Raw genomic sequence first — 26,725 nt, 5'->3', positions numbered from 1 at the left:
ATATTATTACGCATCGCGAATGGTTCGTAAACCCTTTGGCATTTTCGCAGCACCGCTGAATTGACAGTTTCATTATGTTTTCTTTAGTTTCAACTTTTCGAGTTCTTAGAGAACAATAATTTGAGCCAATTTTAATATTTTTCTGTTTACAAGCATTTTCTTCTTTTTCATTTTTTATTAACTTTTTTAGACACATACATACGTATATGTTTGTATGTACATATGCATATATTTTTGTTGTTGTTTTATTTTTTGCCGTTCTTTTTGTATTGAAGTGATGAATAATTCTGTTTTAGGTAAATATTAAAAAATTTATTAATACTCACATGCATATGTATCTACAAATACATACATACATATATGTATGTGGGTAGCCAATATTGTGGGCATTAATACAATTTACTAGATTCAGCAGTTTCTAAGTGCAATTTTTTCTTTTAAATATTTTTATTATCATTTAATATGTTTTATTTTGATTACTCATTATTGTGAAATCGTTGCTGATGGAAATCTCGTATATACCGATAGTGTAAAAATTGTTGCCTATAATTAGGCGCTGAAAGTAATTTTATTTGAGTACGCTTTACTTTTCAATTGCCAAAGTAATTTTCTTAATATTATGTATTTGCCGATCCAAAAAGGGTTAGATAGCCGAAATAACAGCGCTATGCCGAATAAAATCCGGGTCAATTACGCTAATGTAGAATGGGCTGTTGTGAATTGAGAGCAATTTTCTCGCAATGTTCAACTCGTTTTTAGGTGAGAGAAGTCTTGTTTACATTTAGTGATTCATATGATGCTATATTATAAGAATATGGCTTCGGTAGTCGGCTCTACGGAAAGAGTACTGACGTCAAGCTTTGGCGTTAAGCTAAAGAGATGTCAAGTTGCATAGTTCCGTCGTTCGAGCGTCACTATTTTGGGTCAGCTTCCAGCTAGTACCAGCCAACTCGACTCTACTAAACTAATATATTTTAAATATTTTGGTAGATTATTACCTTTAGCATTCATTTTTTTTTTGGTAAGCATTGCGGCGCTTACTCTCTCATCATCGAAGGTATTTAATATTGGGCAGTCGAAAAAGTCTTTTCGTATGTTTGATGAATGCCTTTAGCACTCATTTTTTTTGGTAAGGCATTGCGGCGCTTTTTTGCTGGGATAACACATTCCGCAAGATATATGTATATATGTATACCTATGTATGTATGTATGTATATGCCTTCATGAAATTAATATTAACTTCGAGCAAATATAAAAGACTTGAGTGACCGTGATGCGCACTAATTTTAAATCAGAAAAAAAACAAGTTATGTGTCTACATACATTCATATGTAGTTACGAGTGCATATATGTACATACATACATAGGTACTTTTACGTACTATCTGACAAAAGTTGAACTCGAAGCAGAGAGATGAGAAAAAAATAAAAATAGCCTCATACATTGCTGTGTGCAGAATGTATACAATGTATGTACATATACATACATATGTATGTGTGTAATGCACATAGAAAACAAAGTGATGAACTATTGCGTAAGTTAATTGTGATGGCGAAAAAAGGAAGAGCACAATAATAATCAAAATAAATTAATCAAATCATAGCAGACACACGAATAATTTATCCAGAATGATATAAATATATATAAATAGCTATAAATACATATGAATGAATAACGGAGGCGGGTGCTTAAGAAATTCGGCTGTCAAAACCGGCGTTGGCTGCCGGTCTCTGTAACAGCTGACATATTTATACATAGACACTTACTTGTATATTTGTACATATTTTTATTATATGCTTGCGTATGTATGTTTGTATACATGCCTCTACCTCTATTTGACTTTTGTCAACCATTTTTGTGAGGTTTAATAAATTTGAACTTTTTGACTAAAGTCAAACACATACAAATATAGTTGTGTGTACATATGTACATGTGTGTATGTATTTCCTTCTTAGCGCTAAGAAGTGCGAATATTGCGCGAAGAAACGAAACAAAACCAATAGACAGTGAACATAATTAAATTAAAGTGAAGCCTTTTGTTTGTTTATATATTTTTCTTGTGCGAAATCAGGGTCATTTCGCAAACGAAAAGAGAAAAGGAAAACTAATTGATTCATTTAGAAAAAAATTATGTCCCGCTTAATGGTGGACAGGCAGTGGAAACCAAAATGGAAAGTAAATACGTATGTGCATACTTGCATATACATACATCAGTTGTACATATACATATGTATATACAAATAATATATATAAGACGTATAGATAAATAGAAAATCATTCGAACGAAAATAATCTCATGTGTTGTCACACGCTTTCGAAATGTAGAGCGATCACTCAACTTGTATCTATGTATGTATATATGTACTTGCACATACATACCTGCTTACTCACCTATATAATATACATGTGTGTATGTGTAGTAAATGGGTGAATACCTTATAGTAATGCTTCTATTTTTCTTTCTATTTATTTCTGCATTTTATTAGTTTAATACTGAAAGGCTCGCCTATTTTTCTAAATGAAAAAATTAATAAAATAAAAAAAATTATATTCAAATTAGAAAAGAATTAATGTAAATAAAAAATTTAAAATTTCAAAAAAATTAAAAAAAGGAAAAAAATATTAAAAATAAATTTAAGAATATTTTATAGAGATTTATTTCAATGTTAAAAAAAATTAAATTTTGAAAAAAAAAATTAATTTAAATAAAAGTTTAAAAAAATTATATTTAAATTAGACAAAAATTAATTTAAATAATAAATTTAAAATTAGAAAAACAAAAATAAATAAATTATATATAAAAAAGTAAAACAATTTTAAAAATAAGTTTAAAAATATTTTGATTAAATTAAATAAATTTAAAAAAGATAAAATTAATTTAAATAAAAGGTTAAAAAAGTTTTATATTTTAAATTAGAAAAATCTAAATAAAAATTTATATTTTAAATAAGAAAAAAAATTAATGTAAATAAAAATTTAAAATTGAAAAAAAAAAATTAAATTAAATGAAAAAGAGTAAAAAAATATTAAAAATAAATTTAAAAATATTTTATAGAGAACATTTTAATTGATTTATTGTTTACTTTCTCAACAAATACTGAAAATGTCTGAGGCGCCTCAAGATAGGCTAAATTTTTCTGTACTGTTGCGTTATCACATACATATGTATGTATGTGAGTGCAAGTAATTATTGGTAGTTTACCAAAACAAACAAAATTAACACGTTTGAAGGTGTTTTTGTTTAAACATTTTGTAATTGTGAAATAGTTACATTACTGTACTATTTAAAAACGATAAGCCTATACTTGAATTTTTCCTACAACATAGTTGATGGGAATTTTACAAATACTCAGTTGCTTACGGAACTTTTCTTATATAGCCTAGTATTGCTAAAAGGTTTTGCAAAATGAGCCGAGAGCTTACAGAGCTTTTATTTGATGCGCGTAAATTTTTGCAGCTGCCTAAATGCTCACATACATACAGATGTATGTACATATGTATGTATATACATTTGTATACAAATGTGTGTCTATATGTAAGTGTGCAAAAAATAAAACATACACGCACGCGCCTACTGCATTCTATCTATCTGCTATCACACGGCAGGCAGGCGGTAGCAACAAATTATAAACTAGCAGAAAAGAACAATGAATACAATATCTCTAAGCATTTTATTTGCTTAAGTAATTTTCGCGTAATTATTGCGACGCAATAAGCGCTTGTAAGCTAAACGGTAGAGTTGGGTCTTACTTGCATCCGTTTCATTGTAAATGTGTGTGTGTGATTTATTTTCTCTTGTTTTTCTTTGCTGTTTATCATTTCTCGCTAATAGTTTTGCGGGAGCTTTATGTCAACAGTCATAAGTTCAAACTAGCATATGATAAATTACAATAATAAACTAAATATTTAGAGTAAGTTTATGTGTGGAGATGCAGTGCTTACATTGCATTAGTCGGGCTTATATCTGCTTACAAATTTATTTGTGTAAAATTACCCAGTTGGGCATTCCCGTGCAACGTGATGGCACGTCGCTAAAATTCTGACGTACATAGATAAGTAAAAAGACTTTTAAATCATCATAACTTCAAGTTCTTAAATAAATATATGTAATAAACAGTTATATAAACAAATATATATAAAACCCATTTTGACTATTCTATTAAGGGGAGAGCCTGCTTTAGCGGCTTAAAAAAATCGATTTTTTTTGAGGATTTTTCTGAGAGGGAAAGAAATAATTGATTAAAGCGAAATTTCTAGGGTTTATATTTACATACATACATATACATATGTATTTTTAAACATCAACCGCAATTTTTTTGGATACGAAATCTTTTATATCCTGCCTTTGGGAAGCAATTGCCCGATGCATCTCGGACGACGGGTAGGATGCAAGTCGCAATTTCTATCTGAAACAAAAAATTCAAACAGATTCATATTTATTAATAACTTGTTTTCTGGTTAAAAAAAAAAAAATAAAATTCTACAATTGTTTAAAAATTGAAAAAGAGGTTTTTGACCAAAAAATTTTTACTTTATGTTGTTCAAAAATATGTTCTAACTTGACTTTTCTTATTCTAATCCAAAGATAATCAACTTTGCCCCAGTTCCATACGACGTTTAGTTCTTCCTATCCTGGCGGGCAGGAAAAAAATCGTAAAAATGAAAAACCGAGAAATCGCGTGTCAAAGTTTTCGCTTTCTGCCCAAGCGCTCATATACATACATATGTACCTGCTACACGTTCGGCCACTATTCCCACTCTGGTATCGACAATATCTATAACTTTGAGGACATATTCTTAGTAATTTAAAAAAAAAGCTTCTAAAGCAGGCTCCCCCTTTAATTCTACTGAAGCTCTTTTTCCATATGTATAATACCACATATTTTTACCAAAAAATAAAGTATTTTTACTATAATATAGTTTTAGTGAAAATAAATTATAATTTTTTTAATATCTTTTGTTTTTTCTCAAAAATCGATAAACAATTCCATATCTTCCTTTATTATTTTTTATTTATTTTTATTGGCATAATACATAATTGTTAATAATAGTTATTTTATTGTACAAAGTTTTAGATGTGAAAGTATTAAAAATTCGTTTATTTTATGTGTACATATCTGCATATTTACATAATATACCATACATAGTTACATGCGCATGCAATTGATTATCTATTACCACCATATTACTTAACTTTTCATTTAGCAAACAAGCATGTAATTGTACTCGTGCATCGTATTTTCTTTCATGTTGTAACCTAAGCTTTTAATTAAATGTTAGGCAATACAATAAAGGTAAATGCGAAGCGGCAGATAAATTGTAGCACCACAATGACAAATAGATGACAATGATCCACAGCAATTGCGAGTAGAATATCATTCATTCTGGCAGAGAAACGGGTCGCACTTGAGGGAGTGATGTGCCTTTGCCCGGAGTGTCCAGTAATTGTGAAATTATGTATGTGATTACACATTTTCCGCCTACATTTCCCTTTCTGCTGATACTTTTCAAGCCATGCGTTTGGAGCGTGGTCTGTCACAAAGACAATACCTGAATCTGACATATGTATGTACTTACAAACATTTGTACTTACTTAACTATATACTATTATTCATGCATTTAAAGCGAGTAAATATATGTATATGTATGTATTTATTTATATATTATGTGAAGATAAATATTTTCCAAATATTTTAAATCTACATGAATGTATGAATAAGTACGTGTATTTTCGTATAAATAATTTTTGGTTTGTACAAAGCATGTCATCAGTAATAATCCGTTTCTTACTCTCACACACCCTCTCTAAGACGTCGGCAAACCTCTGTGACCTTGAACTGAACTTGTGCGTCAATGCACTTTCTGCATATTCACATAACTACATACATACATATTACCTTTATATGTATGTTCTAATATGTAGGTATGTATTTTTGTTTGCAAGTATGTATTAAAAAATTGTGTACCGTTAATTTGCTGACTGCCCATAGCCGGTGTTTGGCAAAGCATCCCAGTACCGGTGACTGTTCGGCTACTAGCGGCTACAAAAATGCGTTTTTTTTCGTTATTTACTTTACATATAAACGTGTTTGGCATACATATTTATGAATTTGTGTGGGCGTTCGGGTTGTGTATAGACTTTGAATGCCACAAATGATTCAATCCGTTTTTTTATACTCATGCAGCCACTGGTTGATGTGTATGTGTGCGTGCAAATTTTGAATGAAATATGTATGTATAAATGCGCAAAAATATCTTGAAATCACCATAATTTACTGAAAGTACTTTTTCAAAATTTTCCTACAAATAAATATGTATAAATATAATTAGCAATGCCAAGTTCTATAAACTTTAGTATACATTTAAATTTTTGTATATTAATTTAAATAATCTTGCGAAAGCTTTAAATACAACTATTGTATTTACGGTTCTATTAATACAAATAATAGTAAATTATATTATTAAATTAAAATTATAGTTACAAAAGCACTTAAGTTATTAATTTACATTTTTATGATTATTTTTTAAATTAACATTATTTATTTAATTATTTTAATTTAAAATTTTTCAGTTTATTTGTATTATTTTTTTTGTATATTATTAGTTTTTTAATATTGGGTAGTCGAAAAAGACGTTTCGTTCAATAACTAGATAATATTATTTTAAAGATATGTACACAATTCGAACTAAATCGGTCGATAACTTTTCGAGAAATCGTGTCCACCGACTTCAAAAACCCAGTTTCGAGAAAAACGCATTTAAAAACTTCACACTAAGCGTAGCTAGTCTCGAGCGCACAAATTCTCTCAGGCTGTATCTTCGAAACTATTACTTGGATCAACTTGAAAATTTAGGACAATTTTCTAGAGGTGTTGTAGAATTTAATAAGAAAAACAAAAAAAAAATCGATTTCTTGAAATTTTTAAACCCACATACACCCCTTAAGTATACAAAATTGGTGTTGACTAATAATTAACATAAGAATTTTGTTTTTAATTAATTATCCAATAACTTGTAAAACACATTTTTTTTTAATTTTTATCTATTGAAACCAATAAAACTCATTAAGAAATACTGAAAATTTAATATTTATTTACATACATATGTATATGTACATACATATGTATGTATATGCACTTATGTACATATGTATATGTTAGTTTAAAATTATTCTTTTTATTGCTTTTTAAAATCCATTTATATTTTTTAAATATTTTTTTGTATATTGCAAATTTTTTTTTTAATTTTTTTACTATGAATTACTCCAAATGATACTTTACATTAAGATTTAAACTTTTTGCTCCTTTTAAAAGTTAACCATTACTTGAAAACAGTAAAATTAGCACAAAGGAGTATGTATGTATGTAAGTATGTGTAAACATATGTTTTTTTGAAAATTTTGAAATTATTAATATTATATATTATATTACCACATATTTTGGTTTATATATTTTATATCTTACTGTTTCAATTTTAACGTTTTTTAAATAACATTTACACATTGTTTCGTTTCCGCTCAAGCAAAAAAAATTTGAAAAATACAAATATCAAACTTGATGCATTTGTTTTTGTACGTATGTATGTATATAAAAATATATGATTTCTTATCAGTTAAATTGTCTGGATTTATTTCATTAAAATAATTTCTAATGCAATGCAATAAGCGCAAATAACCATACCTACATAAGTACAATTAGGTATAAATAGATATATACAGATGCATATGTGTAGGTCAGCCTTGCTTTTGATGCAAAAACTATTGCCGTCAATTTTACAAAAAAAAAGAATCAGTAATATAAATAAATGATGCGCAATAATTATACAATGTTAAAAGTAATATAAAACGTATTAATTAAATGAAAAAAAAAATTAAAAAAAAAATGAAAATAATTAGTCATAATCGATTGGAGCAGTGTGTGGGACTGCCTCAATGTGTGCCTTATACCTACAAATAATTTTAATTTGCCAAAGAATGTATGTATTAAGCCCGCTTATTAAGTAATTTATGCAGCAATTACAAAGTGAATGGGGCACTTAGGTGTATGAAAGCGTTTGTATGTACATATGTATATATCTGCTGTTTTGGGTTTTTTTACAATATAATGTCGATTCTAATTTTTAATTGCGCTTGTATTATGTTTGCATTTCTCGCTGACTTGCATTAGACTGCACTTTAATTCACAATTCACACAATTTTTCAATTCATCAGTAACGACAGTCGGCAACAAACTGTAAAGAGAGTTGCTATGAACATCTCACATTTCCGCGAAATGAATTGCGGATTAAAGGTTATAAGGCGAACTTTAAGTGTCAAAATGCAGCTTGAAACGTTTGTTGATCTACGACTGAGTGTACATATGTATGTATGTTTGTATATCGCGGTTCTATTAAACAAATATTGGTATGAAAAAAGAAGAAAATGTTAACCCGCGCTGTGCTGTACCTTTCACAGGTGCATTTCTTATAGCATAAAATATTTTTTCTTTAAAAAAAAAAAATAAAAAAATTTTTTCATAAAAAAAAAATCTTTCTTAAAAAAATAAATAAATCCATACTAGAACTTGATTTAAATGGACCATTTTGTAGGACAACTATATGATTTAGTGGTCCGACGGCGGCGATTTCGGCAAATCGTCAGCTTTGTGGGAGGACAGGATTTTACAAATTTTTACTTCACTTAATTACTATATGCTTAGCCTAAAGTTGCTAAATACCGCTTCTAAAATCAAGTAGGAAATTTTGTCGAATCTGTGTTTTTTATTTCTTTGTGAGAAATTATAACGGGAAAAATGATAATTTTATATATTTCCACATACGCGCATATACACACAAACAGAAGTCATATGAACTTTAAATGCAACCACATTTATTACTCTTTAAAGTCCAAATGTTGCGTTATCATTCCGATTTCCAATCTATTTGTAATTACAATCCCATTATTCATAAGTATGTATGCAAATGTATGTATATATGTATGTATGTTTATATGTGTTTGTTTGTGTCATTGCCGCCTACATATACATATGTATGTACAAGTATTACATACTTATCTTATATTCAATAAATATGCGCGCATATAATTAATAATTTGAACTGTGTGGACTTTCTACGTTCCGGCTATTTGCCAATTTGACTGTGTGACTCTGTAAGGTTGGTTGACTGATCAATTGTCTGTTTGTGCCCGCTTTAGATTTGCCGTTTTATAAAATATATTAAATAAAAGTGTCCTCATTTTGTGTAAATTATACAAATGTACAATCTTATATACATACAAGTATGTATGTATGTGTGCGTATTACAATGCACTTCTTGTTCACTCATACATGCATCACTTACATATCTGTGTATTTATTTATTTCTAATCATGTGAAATGCAAATATTTATTACTTTTAGTTAGACGCGTGTGGAAAATATGCTGAGATTAAGAGATTGTACAAAAAAACAAGATTTCGAACTTAAATGAAATGAAATTCCAATAACAGTTTTGTTATTGACTGAAATGAGAAAAAAATGTTATCGCAAACTTGTTTTTAATTTGGCCAACATCTTATATGTTATCCAAAGGAATATAGCACAAAGAAAATCATGCGATATTATATAGCATACATACATATGTATGTATATTATGTGCGAAAAATTTATCGGCAAAATAATAAAAAATACAGTACCTTATAATATCAATTTAGATATAAAAAAATTTTAGTTTTTTAAATTTTCTTCATTTTTAGTATGGAATATAGATTTGAAAATATTGACAGTTTCAGTATGGAAAATTATGTAATTTTAAAATATAGCCAGTTTTACTTTACTTTATTATTTGGTTTTGCGTTTAAAATTTCTACTTCCCCAAACATATGTATACATTTACTTTGTATCGAATTTCGAAACAAAAACATCTTATTTTTATTTTATTAAAACTTCTTTTGTATGCAAGCACACATTTAATATTTTTTTCTAATTTCTCTTAAATTTTTAGAGGCATCAGTTCCACAGTACGACGCTGCATTGAAAAGGAGACCGGCATCGAGTTTGCCGCCAAAATCATCGATCTTGGCGCCGCAACAGAAGCTGGTGATACCAATCCATATCATATGCTCGAAGCCACAAGACAGGAAATTTCAATACTCAGACAAGTTATGGGGCATCCCTATATAAGTAAGTAGTCTCAAGGCGAAGAATTCATTTCAATATTAACACAACTAATTTAATGTACTTGCCGCTATTTCAGTTGATCTACAAGATGTCTTCGAATCGGACGCTTTCGTCTTTTTAGTATTTGAATTGTGTCCGAAAGGTGAACTTTTCGATTACCTCACCTCGGTTGTAACGTTGTCGGAGAAGAAGACACGCACCATAATGCGACAAATATTTGAGGGTGTCGAATATATACATGCAAAGAATATTGTACATCGAGATTTGAAACCCGAAAATATTCTACTCGATGAGAATCATAATGTTAAAATAACAGATTTCGGCTTTGCGCGACAACTGAAGGGCGACGAGAAGTTGACAGGTGTGTATAGACGCGACATAAATAATGTACTTAAATGTCCGCATATTTTATGTTTTGTGATATTTTTTTTACATTTAATTTGTGTTTTAGACCTCTGCGGCACACCTGGCTATTTGGCGCCGGAAACATTGAAATGTAATATGTTCGAAGGCTCGCCTGGATATTCAAAAGAAGTTGATATGTGAGTATCAAAATAATAATATGAAAGGGGGTTAACAGAAACATGGTCAAAACCCACTAACATACAAGTTTAAGTACTTTAAAAACTTATTTTTGAACATACTTTTATTTGACAATCTTTAAATCCAACTATAGTCTTATTTTGTTTTGTGTACCATCTGTCTAACCATCTTTATATACGCGAACTAATCCGTCAGTTTTTGAGATATCTGTCTGAAATTTCGTATACATGTTGCGTCGGTACCGCCGATATCGGACCTTCGTAGCTGTCATAAAAATTGATCGATCAAAAACAATACCTTGTTTTATTTATAAATATCTACGAAAGATGTCACGAATTATTATATCCAAGGCAACGGTACAATCTCCGGAAAAATTTTCAGATCAGACAACCATAGTATATAGCTGCCATGCAAGCTGATCCATTAAAATCATGTCTTTGTTTGGAAAATTTTTTATTTGACAAAATATCGTCACGAATTTAGCACGAAATTTAGCACTAATTATATAATCTCCGAATAAACTGTTCAGATCGGCACACTATAACATATAGCTGCCATACGAATTAGCCGCTTAAAATCATAAAGCTTAACGTTTTTTCATGTTCCAACCCTATTTTATTCCTGGTATCCTTGACTTAATTAAATGTTTACTTTCTTTCGCTTACAGTAATCAAAACACGCAGAAAATGCATGATTATATATATTATATATATTTTTAAAATGTTTAATAAATGAATATTTCAATTTGCTTATCACTCAGTTGGGCATGCGGCGTCATTATGTTCACATTACTTGTTGGCTGTCCACCGTTTTGGCATCGCAAACAAATGGTCATGTTGCGCAACATAATGGAGGGCAAATACAGCTTCACCTCACCCGAATGGGCTGATATATCAGGTAACTCAACTAATTAATGCAAATTAAACAATGCAAATACTAATAATGTCGAAAAATGCTTGCTTTTCGATTTACAGAGGATCCAAAGGATCTCATACGCAAATGTCTAGTCGTCGATCCAGCGAAACGAATCACAGTGAAAGAAGTATTAAAGCATCCGTTCTTCAATCAGATGGTGAGTCCACATAAGCTTTTAGGCACCAGAGACCATTTTAATACATATACTAGATTTATTATATATAAAAAGGAATATTTAGTTAAACAAACGCACATAAATATTGTTGCTCACCCCTCTACTTTTTCACAATACAAGTGTACGAGTATTTTGCCTAAGGTTAAGACGTCTTGCAGTTTTCAAATGAGTATTTTAAACTTTTCTATACATACACAGCGAGAGCGGCAAATACTGCCTCTCTTACGGTCTCTACCTACACCAATACACTAGTAATTTTTTGAATTTCAGCGCGCATTGTAGGCAATATTTTACTTTTCAGCTTTTTTGTATGTAATTTTTGTTAATTTTTCTTTTTTTATAACTACGCTCAACAATTACATTTCTTATTATTTTTTAGCATAGTATTTAAATTACATTCTACTTTTATAGTACATTTAGTAATAGTACATTTTACTATTTTACATGCCTATATATAGTTTTATATTTCTACTGATTACTTATCTAAGTTGTCCATAGAAGAATTCTTCTTTTTTTGAAAAAAAAAAACTATTTTCTTTGTTTTCTTATAATTTCTAACTATGATTTTCTTTCTTTTTTCTTTCATTCATTCACTACCCACATATTTGAAAATTATACAAATTTCGAATTAAAATAAAAAAATTAACAAATTCGGCTATCGTACAAAATTTTGTGATTGCCAAAAATTTACACGTCTCTAATATACCAACATCTATGTAATTCGAATACAAAAAAATCTAATAACCTATAAAAATTGCGCCACAATTTTGTAAAACGTTTATTTGGTAAACAATTAATACCATATTCGTATAATCAATCCATCAATGAAAAACGTTCGAATGTTAATACACGAAAAGTTATTCGAGCAAAATATCGATGGACTGAAGCGCAGCCTATCAACCAAATCTAGGAGAATGAGTCGCATCAATGACATTGCACTGGTAACGAAATGTTTCTGCCTATTGAACAGAAACAAAAACAAAAATTACAAAAACAAAACCAACATTCATAATATTTATAACAACAATAACACTTACTGTTACTTTGCTAACATTATAAATAGTACAACTACAAAAAAACGAAGAGTGATTGTGTTGATCTTACTACACTACCAATTCTCCTATTATTTATTAAAATTATTTTAATTAAATTTAACTCGATTAGCTGCTAACTACTACCAAAGCCTTTTCGTTTCTGCATTGATTGTTCTCCTAACGACATGAGTTTTGTTGCATACTATCCATTAAATCAGCGAAGAAAATTTGTACATTGCACTCGGCCCGAAGGTGGAGATATAAACGAAGTGAATGATTTGTTTTATATTTATAAATGAATATTATGAAATATTATAAATTTTTAATAGAAAAAAAATTAAATTTCCACATTTTTTAATGACACGAAAAAAATCGCTTTGTTGTAACTTGTAAATATTTTTAGTAAATATCAAATAACTAATAAAAAAACTATTTTCGATCTGCTTAATTTGTTATAAAATGATTTTCTACAGTTTTCAAAAAATAAATTACAAGTTTTCAGGACAATAGAAAAACATGTTTTCAAATTTTTAAATTATTGAAATTTTTTTTCTGAAATTTGTAAAATTTGTGTTCTTGTATTTAAAAAATTTAAATTTAAAATATCTTTTTTTACGATAGTGTATTTTATAAAAATTTATATGAACAAAAAAGTCATATAAATTATTCTTGTGAATGTGATTTTCTACACCATATTCGCTATGTGCAAAGTCCAAGTTTTTTTCGCATTTTCTCTTACCATGCCATTATTTTTTTGTTGATTTTATTTTTTGTGTTTCTTTTTTTGTAAACGTTTCTTGTTGTTTATTTTGTGCGCGTCCCGTTTTACAGTATACGTTTAGACTTGCAATTGCATCTTTATGCTCTTTTTTTGTTATGTATAAAATGCATTTATTTATTTTAATAGTTTTGTATTTAAAATAAAAAGTAAGAAGAGGGCAAATTTGTTTGTTGATTTTATGCAAGTAAATTAATAGAGAATAAAAAAATAATACTACAAAATGAATACAATAATAAACGAAAGAAATAAAAATATGTCTTCAAAGAACATTTAAAATAAAAAAACTATTTATAAATATTATGTATTTGGTTTTGTTTTCTGTAATTCTGTTTCAAACATGAGTTTCTACTTTCAAAATTACAATTTCCATATTTAATTTCGAATTTGCTTGTATTTGCATACAACAATTTGCCATTGCAACAATTTTATTGTTTTTATTTCTATTTTAATTAATATAAAATAAGTTTTTTGCATTAAAATTTTTGATTTATTATATATTTTCGAATTTTTTGCTGTTTGCATGTATAATTTGTTTTGACAGTTTTATTTATTTTTCAAATAAATTGCATGTTTTGCTCTTAAATCATATGTACTTCTTTTATTATTTTAAGAAAACACTATTTTTTAAATAATTTAAAGGTGCATATATAGATTTTTGTGTTAAAAATAAAAAAAATACAAATTTGGCACACTTGAAAATAAAAATTATTGAAAAAAAATTAATGAAAAAAAGCACAAAAACTTAACAAGGAATATAAGAAAGGCAAACTTATAAAATTAATAAATTATGGTTATAAACAGAGACGCAATGAAATTAGCACTTTTGGTAAAGTTTAATTTGAATATTTTTGCTAAAATTGTAAGGAAATGTTTTACTTAAGTTTAGTAAATAGTTGTTATGAATTTGTTTTTGTAGCATTCAAAGCATAATCTACAAGCTTTTCAAAAGTGCTTGTTATATAATTAAGCTGTTTGTTAGTAAAGGCACTATTTATCAGAGCTCCAGCCGGTTGGTGCTGTTTAAAAGGCACCACCCTTGTTACAACAACACTAAAGTTTGATTATGTTTTCACTCTTACTATTGGAGATACACCTCTTGCCCCACCTCAGCGTACATCAGCGTTGGTTTATAATAGGAGTATAGAATTCTACCCGTGGTCTGTGTTCCAAATCCCTTTTCCCTTTCAACCCCGTGTATACCACACATATATAAATGTATAAATTAAATAATTTGTTATCTGTAAAAAATGATAATCGGCTTAACATTGAGCATTCATCACATGTGCGTTTATTTGCGAAAAATTACCAAACAAATATAAAATTTTATAATTTTAGAAAATTTTAAATAAAAAAAATCGAAATATTATTGTACCCACATTTCTAATTGTCAACCGATTTCAACCAATTCCCTCCCCACACACACACTGTCCTACTCCCCGTGTTTTTTCTCTTTCTCTCTCTTTATTTCCATTTATTTTTAGGTTTTATGCTCCGAACCGTCCACTGATGGCCGCACCACTTATCAGCTGAAATCGCAAAATCTACGCAACTCGCCTAGCAGTGGCGCGCAGTTGTATTACAATCCTAATATCATTAAAACACAGACGAACTATAGTTACAACAAATTACCGTCAACGTATGCCAGCAATAATATTAGCAATAACAACAATCGCAAGAGTATGACAAACTTGTACTTAAACAAACAAGCGAGTAATCAAAGCAATAATAGCAATAACACCTATACTACAAACGCAACTACTTCCCCGAGTACGACGTTCCCTCAGGCGTACAATAACAATTACAATCAACGCAATTATCAAAGTAATGGTAATGCGTTTGACAACACTACGGCTGGTCCGACTACATTCCTCTCTACAAATCAAAATAATAACAGTATTGGCAATGCAACGCCGACGCCGACGCTATTTATAACGCAAGAGCAGCAGCAACAACAACAGCAGCAACAGTTGCTCTATCAGCAGCAGCAACAATGTATACAAAAACAACAGCAAACATATGAACAACAGGTGCCAACAACACAACACTGCGACCATTATCACAACAAAAATCATGATCAAAGCTATAATAATCATTATCAGCGTCACCATGATAATAGTACACATGCTCCTCATTGTCCACACCATCAACATCATCATCATCATCACTTAAAACCATATTTGCATTATTGTGAATGTCAGCACAGTCAAGTGCAGCCAGTAGTAACGCAACAGCAAACGCAACAACAAAAATACAACGATACACAGTCATTAACCGGTGTTAGTATATCATCCACATCAATCACAAACCCATGCCACATACCACAAGCGACGAACCCACCACAGCAGACAGCATTGACAGCGGCAACAACGGCATACACAGCGACCACAGAAAATTACTGTGTTGAGTCCTTAAATTACTATGCACAGGTTAGGCGACATAATGACAAAATTCTTTTCCATTGGGTATTCACTTGTGCTTAAACAAAAATATCAAATATCGCGTTTGGAATTGTTCCTTATGTGACTAATTACAAGGTTTTGAGTGTAGAGCGTAGCTGGAGTGCCCTAATTGAAATTAAATCAATGTGATATTTTTCCACCGAATTAACTTTAACTCGTTTATTTTTCGCTATTAATATTCTCTTAATCTGACAAAATTTTCACTAATAAATGTCAATTTGAGTCTCACATAATAATAAAAAATCGTAAAGATAAAATTTTAAATAAAATTGGTTAATGGATAATTTTTCAAACACAACAATTCGTAAAAATAAAATGTTTGCATAAAAAAGAAATTATGCCAATAAAATCGCGTATATTATAAAAATAGTGTTTCTAACAATAATTTAAATAAAAAGCGTCATTAGAAGAAGGATTAGTTGCAGCTAAACACGACTACGAATGTTTGTAATAACTGTCTTCCAAACTACTTACAGCTACGCTAAATACTCCATTTTATAGAAATTGGTTCTGGTTTAAAATGAAAAAAATCATATTCGTTTTTTTTTTTTTAATTAAAATTTTAGTCTGCTAATGTCCACATTTCTTACTCTCACATTACAAAAAAGTTTTGGTCAACTATATTTTCTTTCCATAGACTTTTGTAGCTTGTTTATTACTCGTGCTTTACTGTTTTCGCTTTAGATGACGTGCAAATATAAATATATTTACTCAATATTGATTTGTAGGTTAGTTTGTTCCTCTAGCTAATTTTCCCCACACAACTTCAGCACATTTTTACATATTTTTAAATTAAGATTGTATCTGTATATGCACCTTTATTTTAGAAACGTACAATAGTCTAGCTTAATATTTAACTATATTTTGAGAGCATCGAAGTATGCTGTTGTACATACATATATTGTTTAATGCTTGCATGCAACAGTAATTTTAAGCTAAGAGTTGCCTAAACTAACAGTATTAACCACTAACACACTTGCATGTGCATATGTATATACATAAATATTTAACATATTTTGCTCTTATAATAGAAAAGTAAATTTGAAATTTAATCTTAGATTTTTATTAAATACGATCATATTTTCTTACTGAGTATATTTTGCAAGAAATTTGTTTATTAAGTGCTTATATTGTTTTATATAATATATATTTCTGATATATTATTTTACCTTATTTTCCATTTTATAATTTTAGTTTGGTATTTTAATTATCTAGAATATTAATATTTATTTTTTAGTGAGCAGTTTCATTGGTCAACTTTTTATTTTCAATATATGAAATTTCAAGAACAAAAATATTAAAATCGCTTTTCTCACAATTTTTAAACTAAAACCCACAACAACATATGTACATAAATATTGTATGTATGTATGTGCTTGGATTCAGGGTTGTGAATTTATTAATTAAAACTTTTGGATTAAAAATACATTTTCAATATTTATTCCTAAATCTGATTTAAAAATCAATACAATAATATGTTTAATTTAAAAATTGAAGTAACAAATAAAAAAATATTTTTGTAATCAAGAGCTGGAATGAAAATGGATAAAAGGAGAGATTTACATATTGAGATATCAGAAATAATTAAATGTAAATAAAACAAAAAGTGCTGAGCTATGTTAGAATTTTATTAAAAAAACGATTTCATTTTGAAAAGATAACCAAAATAGTGGAACATGAAGTAATTTATAATTTAAAAACATAAATTTTAAAATTTTTCATTATAAACTTGGTATTAACATTTTTTTAGTTTTCAATCCGGTATTTAGTGTCAAAATTTTTTTTTTGTTTTTAAGCGATTTAAAATTAAATATTGAATCCGATTTTTGTGATTTTCACACCTGCAATATACTTTCATATGTACATATGCATGTGTGTATGTATTCGCTTCGTTGCCAAGATCACTTGTACACGGCCAAGTTGCACGCACAATCGCATAGTAATGCATTGCATATGTATGTACCTTTCGGCGGCGCACAATATATAATATACTATCTTATGTGTTGTTGTTGTAATAAAAGCATTATCCTGGCTTTTAGTTAATTAATTTATTTTCTCATTTCCAAATTCGGCGAAACTCACACACATAATTTTTTCTTAAATATATTTCTATAAATGTGTATATACATATTTGTATTTGTGTACAACATATGCATATGCGTGTGTGTGTCTGTGTGCGTTTAATTGATTCACATTTATTTTCGCAATTTAACTTAATTCAATATATATACATACATATAATTTGACTTATACAATATACATACATACATATATATCAATCAACAAACATACATACAAATTTTTTAACATTTGCTATTATTTTTTCTCTTATTCCGTTACATTTCTATGCATTTGTATGTACTCTGGTAATTTGTGCGTGTGCAACAATACTCCTCCCCAACCACATACATACTACATACAAACTAAGTACTACCTGTGCCTTGTGTGTGCAATTTGTGTGGTTCTACAACAAAACAAAAAAAAAAAACCAAAATCAATCAAAAAAATCTCCAATACACATACCACATACATATGTATGTACTTTGGTGCTTATATATGTATGTATGTGTGTGTTAATGCAATCTATGCATGTGTGCGTGCATACGTAGCGTCTTTCAATCAGTTGGTGTTGTGGCAATGAGAATTTGCTTGTGAGTACCAACAACAACAGCAAACAACTATTTAAATGCAAAATTCTATATTATTATCATTATTATTAAATTAATATAGTGCTAGTGTTATATGCTGGAAAAATAATTAAAATTTTAAGTATTTTGAAATTAACCGTTAAACTAATACAAACAATATATAACCATTTTTTAGTTAATAATTATGCATGTAGTTAGTTTCTTATAGCATTTTTCTACATTTTTTAATTTTTATTGATACAATTAGCATACATGTACATTTATTTATTATTTTTTTTTAATTAGTATACATTTGTTGGTTTTTTATTAGTTTGTACGTTTTGCTTGTTTCTTTGTTATAGTTATTTGCTTGTTTAGCAAATTTAGCTTATAGTTTGGTTATTCAAATGTTTGTATGCACCTTTTTATAAACATTTGACATTTATTGAAATTTTCTCAATGTTTTCTAGAATTACAAATACCTCTTTAGTCTCTTGTCCATTTTTTGCATTGCTGCTTTATGTTCATTTCGAATAGATATACCATATTTCCACACAAAAACTAACAATTAACAAATGATGCAAAAGACAATAACACAAACCAAATAATAAAAAATATTTGAATTTAAATTACATATAATAAAAATAAGATTAATATTTTTTATTATTTAAATTTTTTAAATTAAATTTAATGAATGTTTTTTAAAAAATAAAAATTATTAAAAAATATTTAAATTTTTAAACATTTTTAATAAAAACATTTGTTTTTTTTTAAAGGTCTCTATTATTGATATAAAAGTCTAGAAAAATAGTACAGAAATTAGTAAAAGAATAAAAATATTTAAGAATTTTTAATAACATATGTATTGAATTGTGTTAATTCAATTTTTAATATTTTTTAAATATAAAAAAAAATTTAAAATATAGCAATATTGTTTTGTATGTAAATGTAGCAATATTGTTTTATATGCATAAAAATTATATATTTTTTAATTAATTTAAATTTGGTTTGAAAAATAATGAAAATTTTTTTTTTAGTTTAAAAAATTTAAGATTTAGCAATATTGTTTTATATGCATAAAAAATATATATTTTTTAATTAATTTAAATTTGGTATGAAAAATACTGAAAACAAAGTGTAGAAGTTTTTTAATAAAGCTCTTGAATTTTTAATTTCAATTGATGTTTTAATATTTTTTTATTTTAAATTTAATTATAAATAAGTAATTTTAAATTTGAAAAATATGCTTAAATATTTATTATATAGAAAATAACACCAGTTAACATGATTTTCGGGTCTGACTTCTGTATGTTTCTTCTACACTAAAAATAAGGGAAACATTTTTTTTTTGATAAAGTTTGCTTTTGTAGAATTTTTTCGTATTTCATTCGTATGGGAAATCAGGCTCATTCATCGTGTCAGACAAAAGCAAACTTTAAGACCTAAAAATAAAAATTCTAGTGTTTTCAAAGCTTAGAATCCGAATCTAAGCATGAAAACAGAAAACCAAAAATTTTTTGTTGACGGGTGTAATTTATTTAAATTTGCCATTTGAAGCATTGAAAATAATAGAACTTTCAAAATTAAACCGCATGTATATATTTATTTGTTAAATTATTTTAATTTTTTATATAAATTTTTATTTTTTTTATTGTTTTTTCACTACTCTGGTTTGTGTTATTGCGCATCGACTGTAGTTAGATTTTCACTTAGCAGATTTGAACAGTCTTTTTCAATAGCAATTTAATATAAAAACGCTTTCGACTTCTACATATACATACATATCTGCTACAAAATAAAATTAAAAAATTTAAATTCAAACTTTCAATTAAATTGCTGTCACGAAATTGGCTGTAAATCGCTGTCGATGTACTGGAAAATTAAAAAAGTGTAAATAAAAAACTATAAACAATTGTAAAACTTGATAAAAAAAAATGTACATATGTATATACATATATAAATAAAAATTGAAAATAATACATAAATAAATTATAATAATTGCACAAAAAAAATAATTTATTTTAATAATATTTGATGATTTATGGCAACTAAAACAGAACACCATTTAAAGAGTTTAGTATTTGTGTTTGATATTTTTATAATTAAATATTACATTTTTTCAAACTTTTTGTATACACATGAACAAAAAAAAAATTAAAACATTTAAAAAATAATGGATAATTTAGCAATATATACATATATGTACTTATATTTTTTTTAATTTTCCAATACATTGACGCTTACACACATGCATACATATACATATTTACATTTGCAGTTACATTTAACCAATCAATTTGTTGAATAACATATTTTTTTAATTGCCATATCACTTGTTTTTTAACAAACATATTTCTTTCTTTTTCTCTTCCATTTTTTAATTTTTTGCAATTCATAAAATTTTAGCTGCGTAAACAAAGTCGCTTTAATGCACGCAAGAAATTCCAATTCGCCATATTGGTTATACGTGCTATGATAAGAATCCGTCGATTGCGCTACACCGCCGAGCCATTACGCGTCGAAGAGGCTATACGCGATCCATATCGGGTCAAGGTGCTGCGTAAGGTAAGTGAATGCACTTAACGATCAAAATAGTCGACAGTATGGCATTTCAGCTCGATAGTTTTAAAACTTGCATACATTGAAACATGATTCAAAATTAATCATTATACAGCAAGTAGCCTTAGTGAAGATAACTCCGTTGCTAACTACCATTTAATCCTCAAAATTTTAGAGAGTTAGCTGCATTTTCCTTGGCAACTTTGTTAAAAATGGTCAATTTTAATCTATTGTGAATGAAAAACAAGCAACACTAACGGCTGTTTTGCAAATTTTCAATAATAAAACAAGAAGTTTTGTTATGATGCAGTTTTAAAAAAAACGTGTTGATATGTTTTTCTATTAAAAAATGGTTTTGTAAAAATTGGTCGGCTAACAACCGCAATGTGTATCTTCTATCCATTTGCATTGAAAATATTATAAAAATGACAATCAGCTGTTTACGAGAGTTTCAAACTCGCATAATTGCCGTCTGTCAGCTACAAATTTAGATCTGATTAAGTGCACATTTAATCCGGATCCTGTAAATTCCTATCCTGTAAAATTATTAATATTTTTATGGAAAATACACGTGTTTGTCCTTTAACTATGTCCACTTTTTGACGCATTGATGTTACGATAAAAATAGTCGACAGTGTCAAAATTTAGCTCGAGAGTTGCATATTCTGCACCTTATAAAATATAAAATGCTGCATATTTATATGGCGAGCAGACTTGTTTTACAACTGATCTCATCCAGTTTTTGGCACAGTAATGTTTCCATAAAAATCGTCGACAGTATTTAATTTCAACTTCACAGCTTTATTTTTGCCAGTTCATAAAAAAACTGATATAAGTGGCTGTAGTCTTGATCTGTTAAGGCATCTTTCCAAATTATTATTTCTTTTAGTTCTTATAATAACATATACATATTTATGTAGTAAATATATTTACATAACCTCACATTCTCCCCCATACAGGTGATTGATGGCTGCGCTTTCCGCGTTTACGGGCATTGGGTGAAGAAGGGCGAAGGCCAGAATCGTGCCGCACTCTTCGAGAACACACCACGCACAGAGTTGCATGCGCTCTACATAAACAACTTGAGTCGATAGTTTGACGAAGACTCAAAACCGTGGAGCATAGACGCGAACGCCGCGCAGGGTAGTGTGCATAAAGGCGAAATCCGAAAGCGTAAAGTGCTGAAACTTATGAATTGCTGAACTTTAGTGAAAAATGTGAGAACTCCTTTGCTTGCTATTAGCGTTTAGTGGGCAGTTGGCCGAAAATTATTATGCTTATGATTATTTTAGTTGGTAAGTGAGTTTAAAACAAATGCTTGTTGAATTCAGCCATTTTTTGTAATTGTTTGTTTGCACTTTTTGAAGTGCAGTTATTTTATTTAATATACATATGTATATATGTATGTATATATTTTTTTTATTTGATTAGTAATTAGGCAAACTTGTAGTAATATTCAAACGTACATATAAATATAGTGAAAAAATCCTAATTATCGCTAATTGCAATTAGGCAAAGCAAATAGAAAAGTGAATTGAAAAAGTATAGCAAAATGTGTGTTAAATACATACATACGTACATTCAAATCTAAACTGATAAATGATATTAATGAATTGTTTAACTTTTGCTTTAGTTTGTATTATTTATATAGTTTAATTTTGTTAAGCCTTAAAGCTCTGTACTTTTAAGCAGCTATGCAGCTGGAGGAAGTATAAGCAAAAAACCGTAAATTAATACCAAATTATTTTATATGCATATAATTAATTAATTAAAATTAAACTAAAATTTAATGAACGAAATAATTATAGTAATAAATAGCTGAATACAGCGGTGCAAAACAAAAGCAAAAACAAAAACAACATTTGAAGCTAACTAACTCGTTTTAAGTTAAATACGTTTGTACAACTATGTGAACGTTGAATTTCAAAAGTTTAATTTCAAAGCGCAAAAATATTTATGCATTACATTTAATGCTGTGGCGTCAAGCTACTATCATAGTTACTACATATTGTGCTTTATTATTTTTTTAACATATTTTTATTGCTAAACGTAGTTGCATGTATGCACATTGAATAAAAGGAATTTGCGTTTTCATAACTTAACGCAATGCACACATACACTATATATACTTTATATATATTATACATGCATGCATACATCTGTACATACATATCTCAAAACATACTAAAAAGAAATGTAAAGCGTTAAATTATGCGCAAGACTAAATCACGGAGGTCACAATTTTAATTCAAAAAATATGCAATTTCATGGTTTTAAAATTTACACCAGTTTACAGTCATTTTGCGTCTGTTATGTTAAAGGGTGCTTCTTGCTAATTTTGTGTTGCTAAAACCGAAAAACATACTAAAAATTTCCTACCTCGTAGGATTTTTTGTAGTATAGTTTGGGGGTGTAGGGGTCAAACCGCCAGTGTTTACTAAAATCAAATTCGCAAACAGAACACCTTAAATACCCCCTAGACCTCTTAGCACACCAGTCGCAAAATTTTTCCCTCAGATTTGTTGTGTAGTGTTATTACCATATTACATTACTGATTCTGTAAAACTAAATCACGGTTATTAATTTAAAAAAGTTGTGCAATATTTCAGAACTTTGGAAATTATAACTATTTTTGTGACTAATTGTGCAAAAAATGCGCAAAATTAAATATTAATTTGAAACAATAATACATTAATACACAATTTTTGTTAAGAATTTTTTTTTTAATTTTAAGCGAAATTCAAACGAAAATTGGTTTTATTAAATATTTTAAAAATTTAACATTTTATATATACATACATATATGTATGTATGTATGTACATATATTTTATTTTTTTAAAACCCAGAAAAAATACGCAATATTATCTTTTTGAACAAAAACATAAATAATTTTCACAATAGCCGTTTAACATCACTCAAAAATCTCATTTAAAAAACTTTTCTATAATTTAAAAAAAAAAAATTTTAAAAATATAAAATTTTGGGCAAAAATAAAATAATTTTTTAAAAATAAACAAGAAGAAGAAATTGCTGGAAAATTAAAACACGCGTGCTCACTACATTCGAAATTGCAACAGTTTTTTTAAATTATTACATTTAACATATGTATATTAGCATAAATTCAAACACTTTTAAAATGCAAAAAATTATTGAAATACAAAAAATTATTAAAATGTTCATTTAGCAAAAATACAGATTGGTTTTTAGAAAATCACCATATTTATAAAAATAATTTCAAATAGTTTTGCAAATTTAAAAAAAATATTTATTTGACGCATAAAATATAGTGGTACAAAATTAAATTACTCAGACGTCTGATATTATCATTATTAACTATTGTAAAATTTCATAAATGATATAAAAAAAATCTTAAAATACATAGAACTTAATTTTATACAATATATTTAAAAATGTTTGCAAAAAAGTAATTGTAATGAGAAGGAATAACAATTAACGCCATTCATATGCATCAATATAAAAAGTAATAATTTTTGTTGCAAATACATATTTGATCACTTAAGCACCCGAACTAAAATAATTTAAATTGTCTATGTTCTCAGAATAACATTCAGAAACAATAGAGAAAACATACAATTTTATATATATTTATGTAAATATGTATACATACACATACATACAGTTGCATGTGTATACATGGCTGCTGTTTCAGAAAAGAAAAATAATTAAATAAAAAAGTTAGAAATATAAAAGTAAACTTATATGAAATGTAACTATCAAGTACCTCCAGTGTTTTACGCGCATATTTTACACATGTATGTATGTAGCTATGTATTGAATAAAATATATTTGTATGTGCTACACACATAAATAGCAATAGCAATTATAGTGCATAGATCGCATATGAATAGAAATGTATGCGCATGTATGTATGTATTTTGAACATCAACGAATCACTTACAAGAAAAACGCAAGAGAAATTGTGAAAAAATAACAATTTAATAAACACTTACGTTGTTACAGTGGAAAAATATGTAACTAAAAGAAATTGTTGTTTTATTTGCCACCATATGCAGTAAAGTGCGGGTTCGTACTGTACAAAGCGTACTGTACTGTACAAAGTGTACTGTACGGAGTGTCAGTGCCACTCAAACTATCAACATCCGGTGCCTAAAAGTATGCTACGGAAATGCGACTTTGCAGGTCGCAGACACTTTCTGCTGCGTTATGCGCGCCTGGTGCAAATCGGGCAAGTTGGCGGCTGCAATTTTGCGATTTTCCCACCGGGTGACTCAAGTGATTTGAAATTTTTTTTCTTGAAAAATCCTAAAAATAATTAAAATTAAAATTCTTAAAAAAAAATTAAAAAATTCTTAAAAAAAATAAAAATTAAAAAAAAATAAAAAAATAAAAATTAAAAAAAAAATAATAAAAATTAAAAAAAAAATAAGTAAAAACTAAAAAAAAATAAAAACTAAAAAAAAAAAAATTAAAAAAAAAAAAAAAAAAAAAAAAAAAAAAAAAAAAAAAAAAAAAAAAAAAATTAAAAAAAAAAAATAAAAAAAAAAAAAAAAAAAAAAAAAAAAAAAAAAAAAAAAAAAAAAAAAATAAAAAAAAAAATAAAAAAAAAAAAAAAAATTAAAAAAAAATAAAAAATTAAAAAAAAAAATAAAAATTAAAAAAATTTAATAAAAATTCTTTAGAAAACTTCTAAACTGAAAAATTCTTAAAAATAAAATAAAAATTCTTTAAAAATATATAAATTCTTAAAAAATATCAAATAAAAATAAAAACAAATTTTAAATTAATAAAAAATTCTTTAACAAATGCGATTGTTAAAAAAAGTATTTTATTAAATAGAGTTTTTAATAATAACTATATTTACAAAAAATACAATTTATTTGCATATATTAGTAGCTTTCTGATGATGAAAATTATATTGTGAAGTGCAGTATTTTAGTAATTTTAGGATAAGGTGAACATTTATCCTCCCAAAAATTTTCGTTTTTGCGTTGTACGTCATTTGGCTCTAGGTCTAGCTATTAATGTACATATTCTGCAGTTTGTGCACCGCAAAGGACACTCGATGATCAGTAAGTTTCTGCAATTGTTCTGAAAATATAAAATATATTTGAATTATGTATTTGTAAATAAATTTCTTTTTATAATACGCGTTCAATTGAAATAGTTTTAAGAGTTTTAGAGAAAATTTTGTTATTTTTTTATGCAAACGTCTCTATTATGGAAATTTTAGAGCATATTCGCCAATTTAACGGCTCATATGGCTTTTTCGACAGGTGTTTGCTTGTTTTGCATTTGCCCCACTTTAGACCGACATCAGCTCCTCAATCAACAAATAACCCAATTCACACACAAACACATGTGTGCACTGCTCCCAGTTGCATTCATATGCATACATCTGTGGGGACATATGTATGTGCATGCAACCTTGCTTGGGTAAACGGTCCAACGCTGAACTCTGCTCACCGTCACTGTGGCGATAGAAAAAGTTTTCTATAT

General features: G+C 27.8%; 2 protein-coding genes across 11 annotated transcripts in view; one reads left to right on the top strand and one right to left on the bottom strand.

Annotated features, from left to right (window-relative positions):
* The window catches only part of LOC126759948 (phosphorylase b kinase gamma catalytic chain, skeletal muscle/heart isoform), a 35,167-nt gene extending 9,914 nt beyond the window's left edge, over positions 1 to 25,253 (top strand). For 4 of the 9 annotated variants that reach the window (XM_050475199.1, XM_050475201.1, XM_050475200.1 and 1 more), the window contains 10 exons: positions 9,978 to 10,156; positions 10,230 to 10,514; positions 10,605 to 10,695; positions 11,457 to 11,593; positions 11,671 to 11,768; positions 12,644 to 12,727; positions 15,083 to 15,628; positions 18,670 to 18,711; positions 21,094 to 21,252; positions 22,206 to 25,253. In XM_050475199.1, the coding sequence (XP_050331156.1) occupies positions 9,978 to 10,156; positions 10,230 to 10,514; positions 10,605 to 10,695; positions 11,457 to 11,593; positions 11,671 to 11,768; positions 12,644 to 12,727; positions 15,083 to 15,628; positions 18,670 to 18,711; positions 21,094 to 21,252; positions 22,206 to 22,340 (1,756 nt within the window). In that variant the 3' untranslated portion in view covers positions 22,341 to 25,253. The remainder of the gene's footprint in view (positions 1 to 9,977; positions 10,157 to 10,229; positions 10,515 to 10,604; positions 10,696 to 11,456; positions 11,594 to 11,670; positions 11,769 to 12,643; positions 12,728 to 15,082; positions 15,629 to 18,669; positions 18,712 to 21,093; positions 21,253 to 22,205) is intronic. The other 5 variants (XM_050475203.1, XM_050475202.1, XM_050475204.1 and 2 more) reach the window with 5 other exon arrangements.
* A 779-nt stretch (positions 25,254 to 26,032) lies between these two features.
* The window catches only part of LOC126759272 (protein ORD), a 31,640-nt gene continuing 30,947 nt past the window's right edge, over positions 26,033 to 26,725 (bottom strand). For both annotated transcript variants that reach the window (XM_050474004.1, XM_050474003.1), the window contains one exon: positions 26,033 to 26,317. The gene's annotated coding sequence lies outside the window, so the exon portion shown is untranslated. The remainder of the gene's footprint in view (positions 26,318 to 26,725) is intronic.

Source organism: Bactrocera neohumeralis, chromosome 5 (assembly GCF_024586455.1).
Source record: "Bactrocera neohumeralis isolate Rockhampton chromosome 5, APGP_CSIRO_Bneo_wtdbg2-racon-allhic-juicebox.fasta_v2, whole genome shotgun sequence".
Lineage (NCBI taxonomy): Eukaryota > Metazoa > Arthropoda > Insecta > Diptera > Tephritidae > Bactrocera > Bactrocera neohumeralis.
The sequence above is the reverse complement of the archived record's forward strand: the minus strand, read 5'-3'. Positions and strand labels throughout refer to the sequence as shown.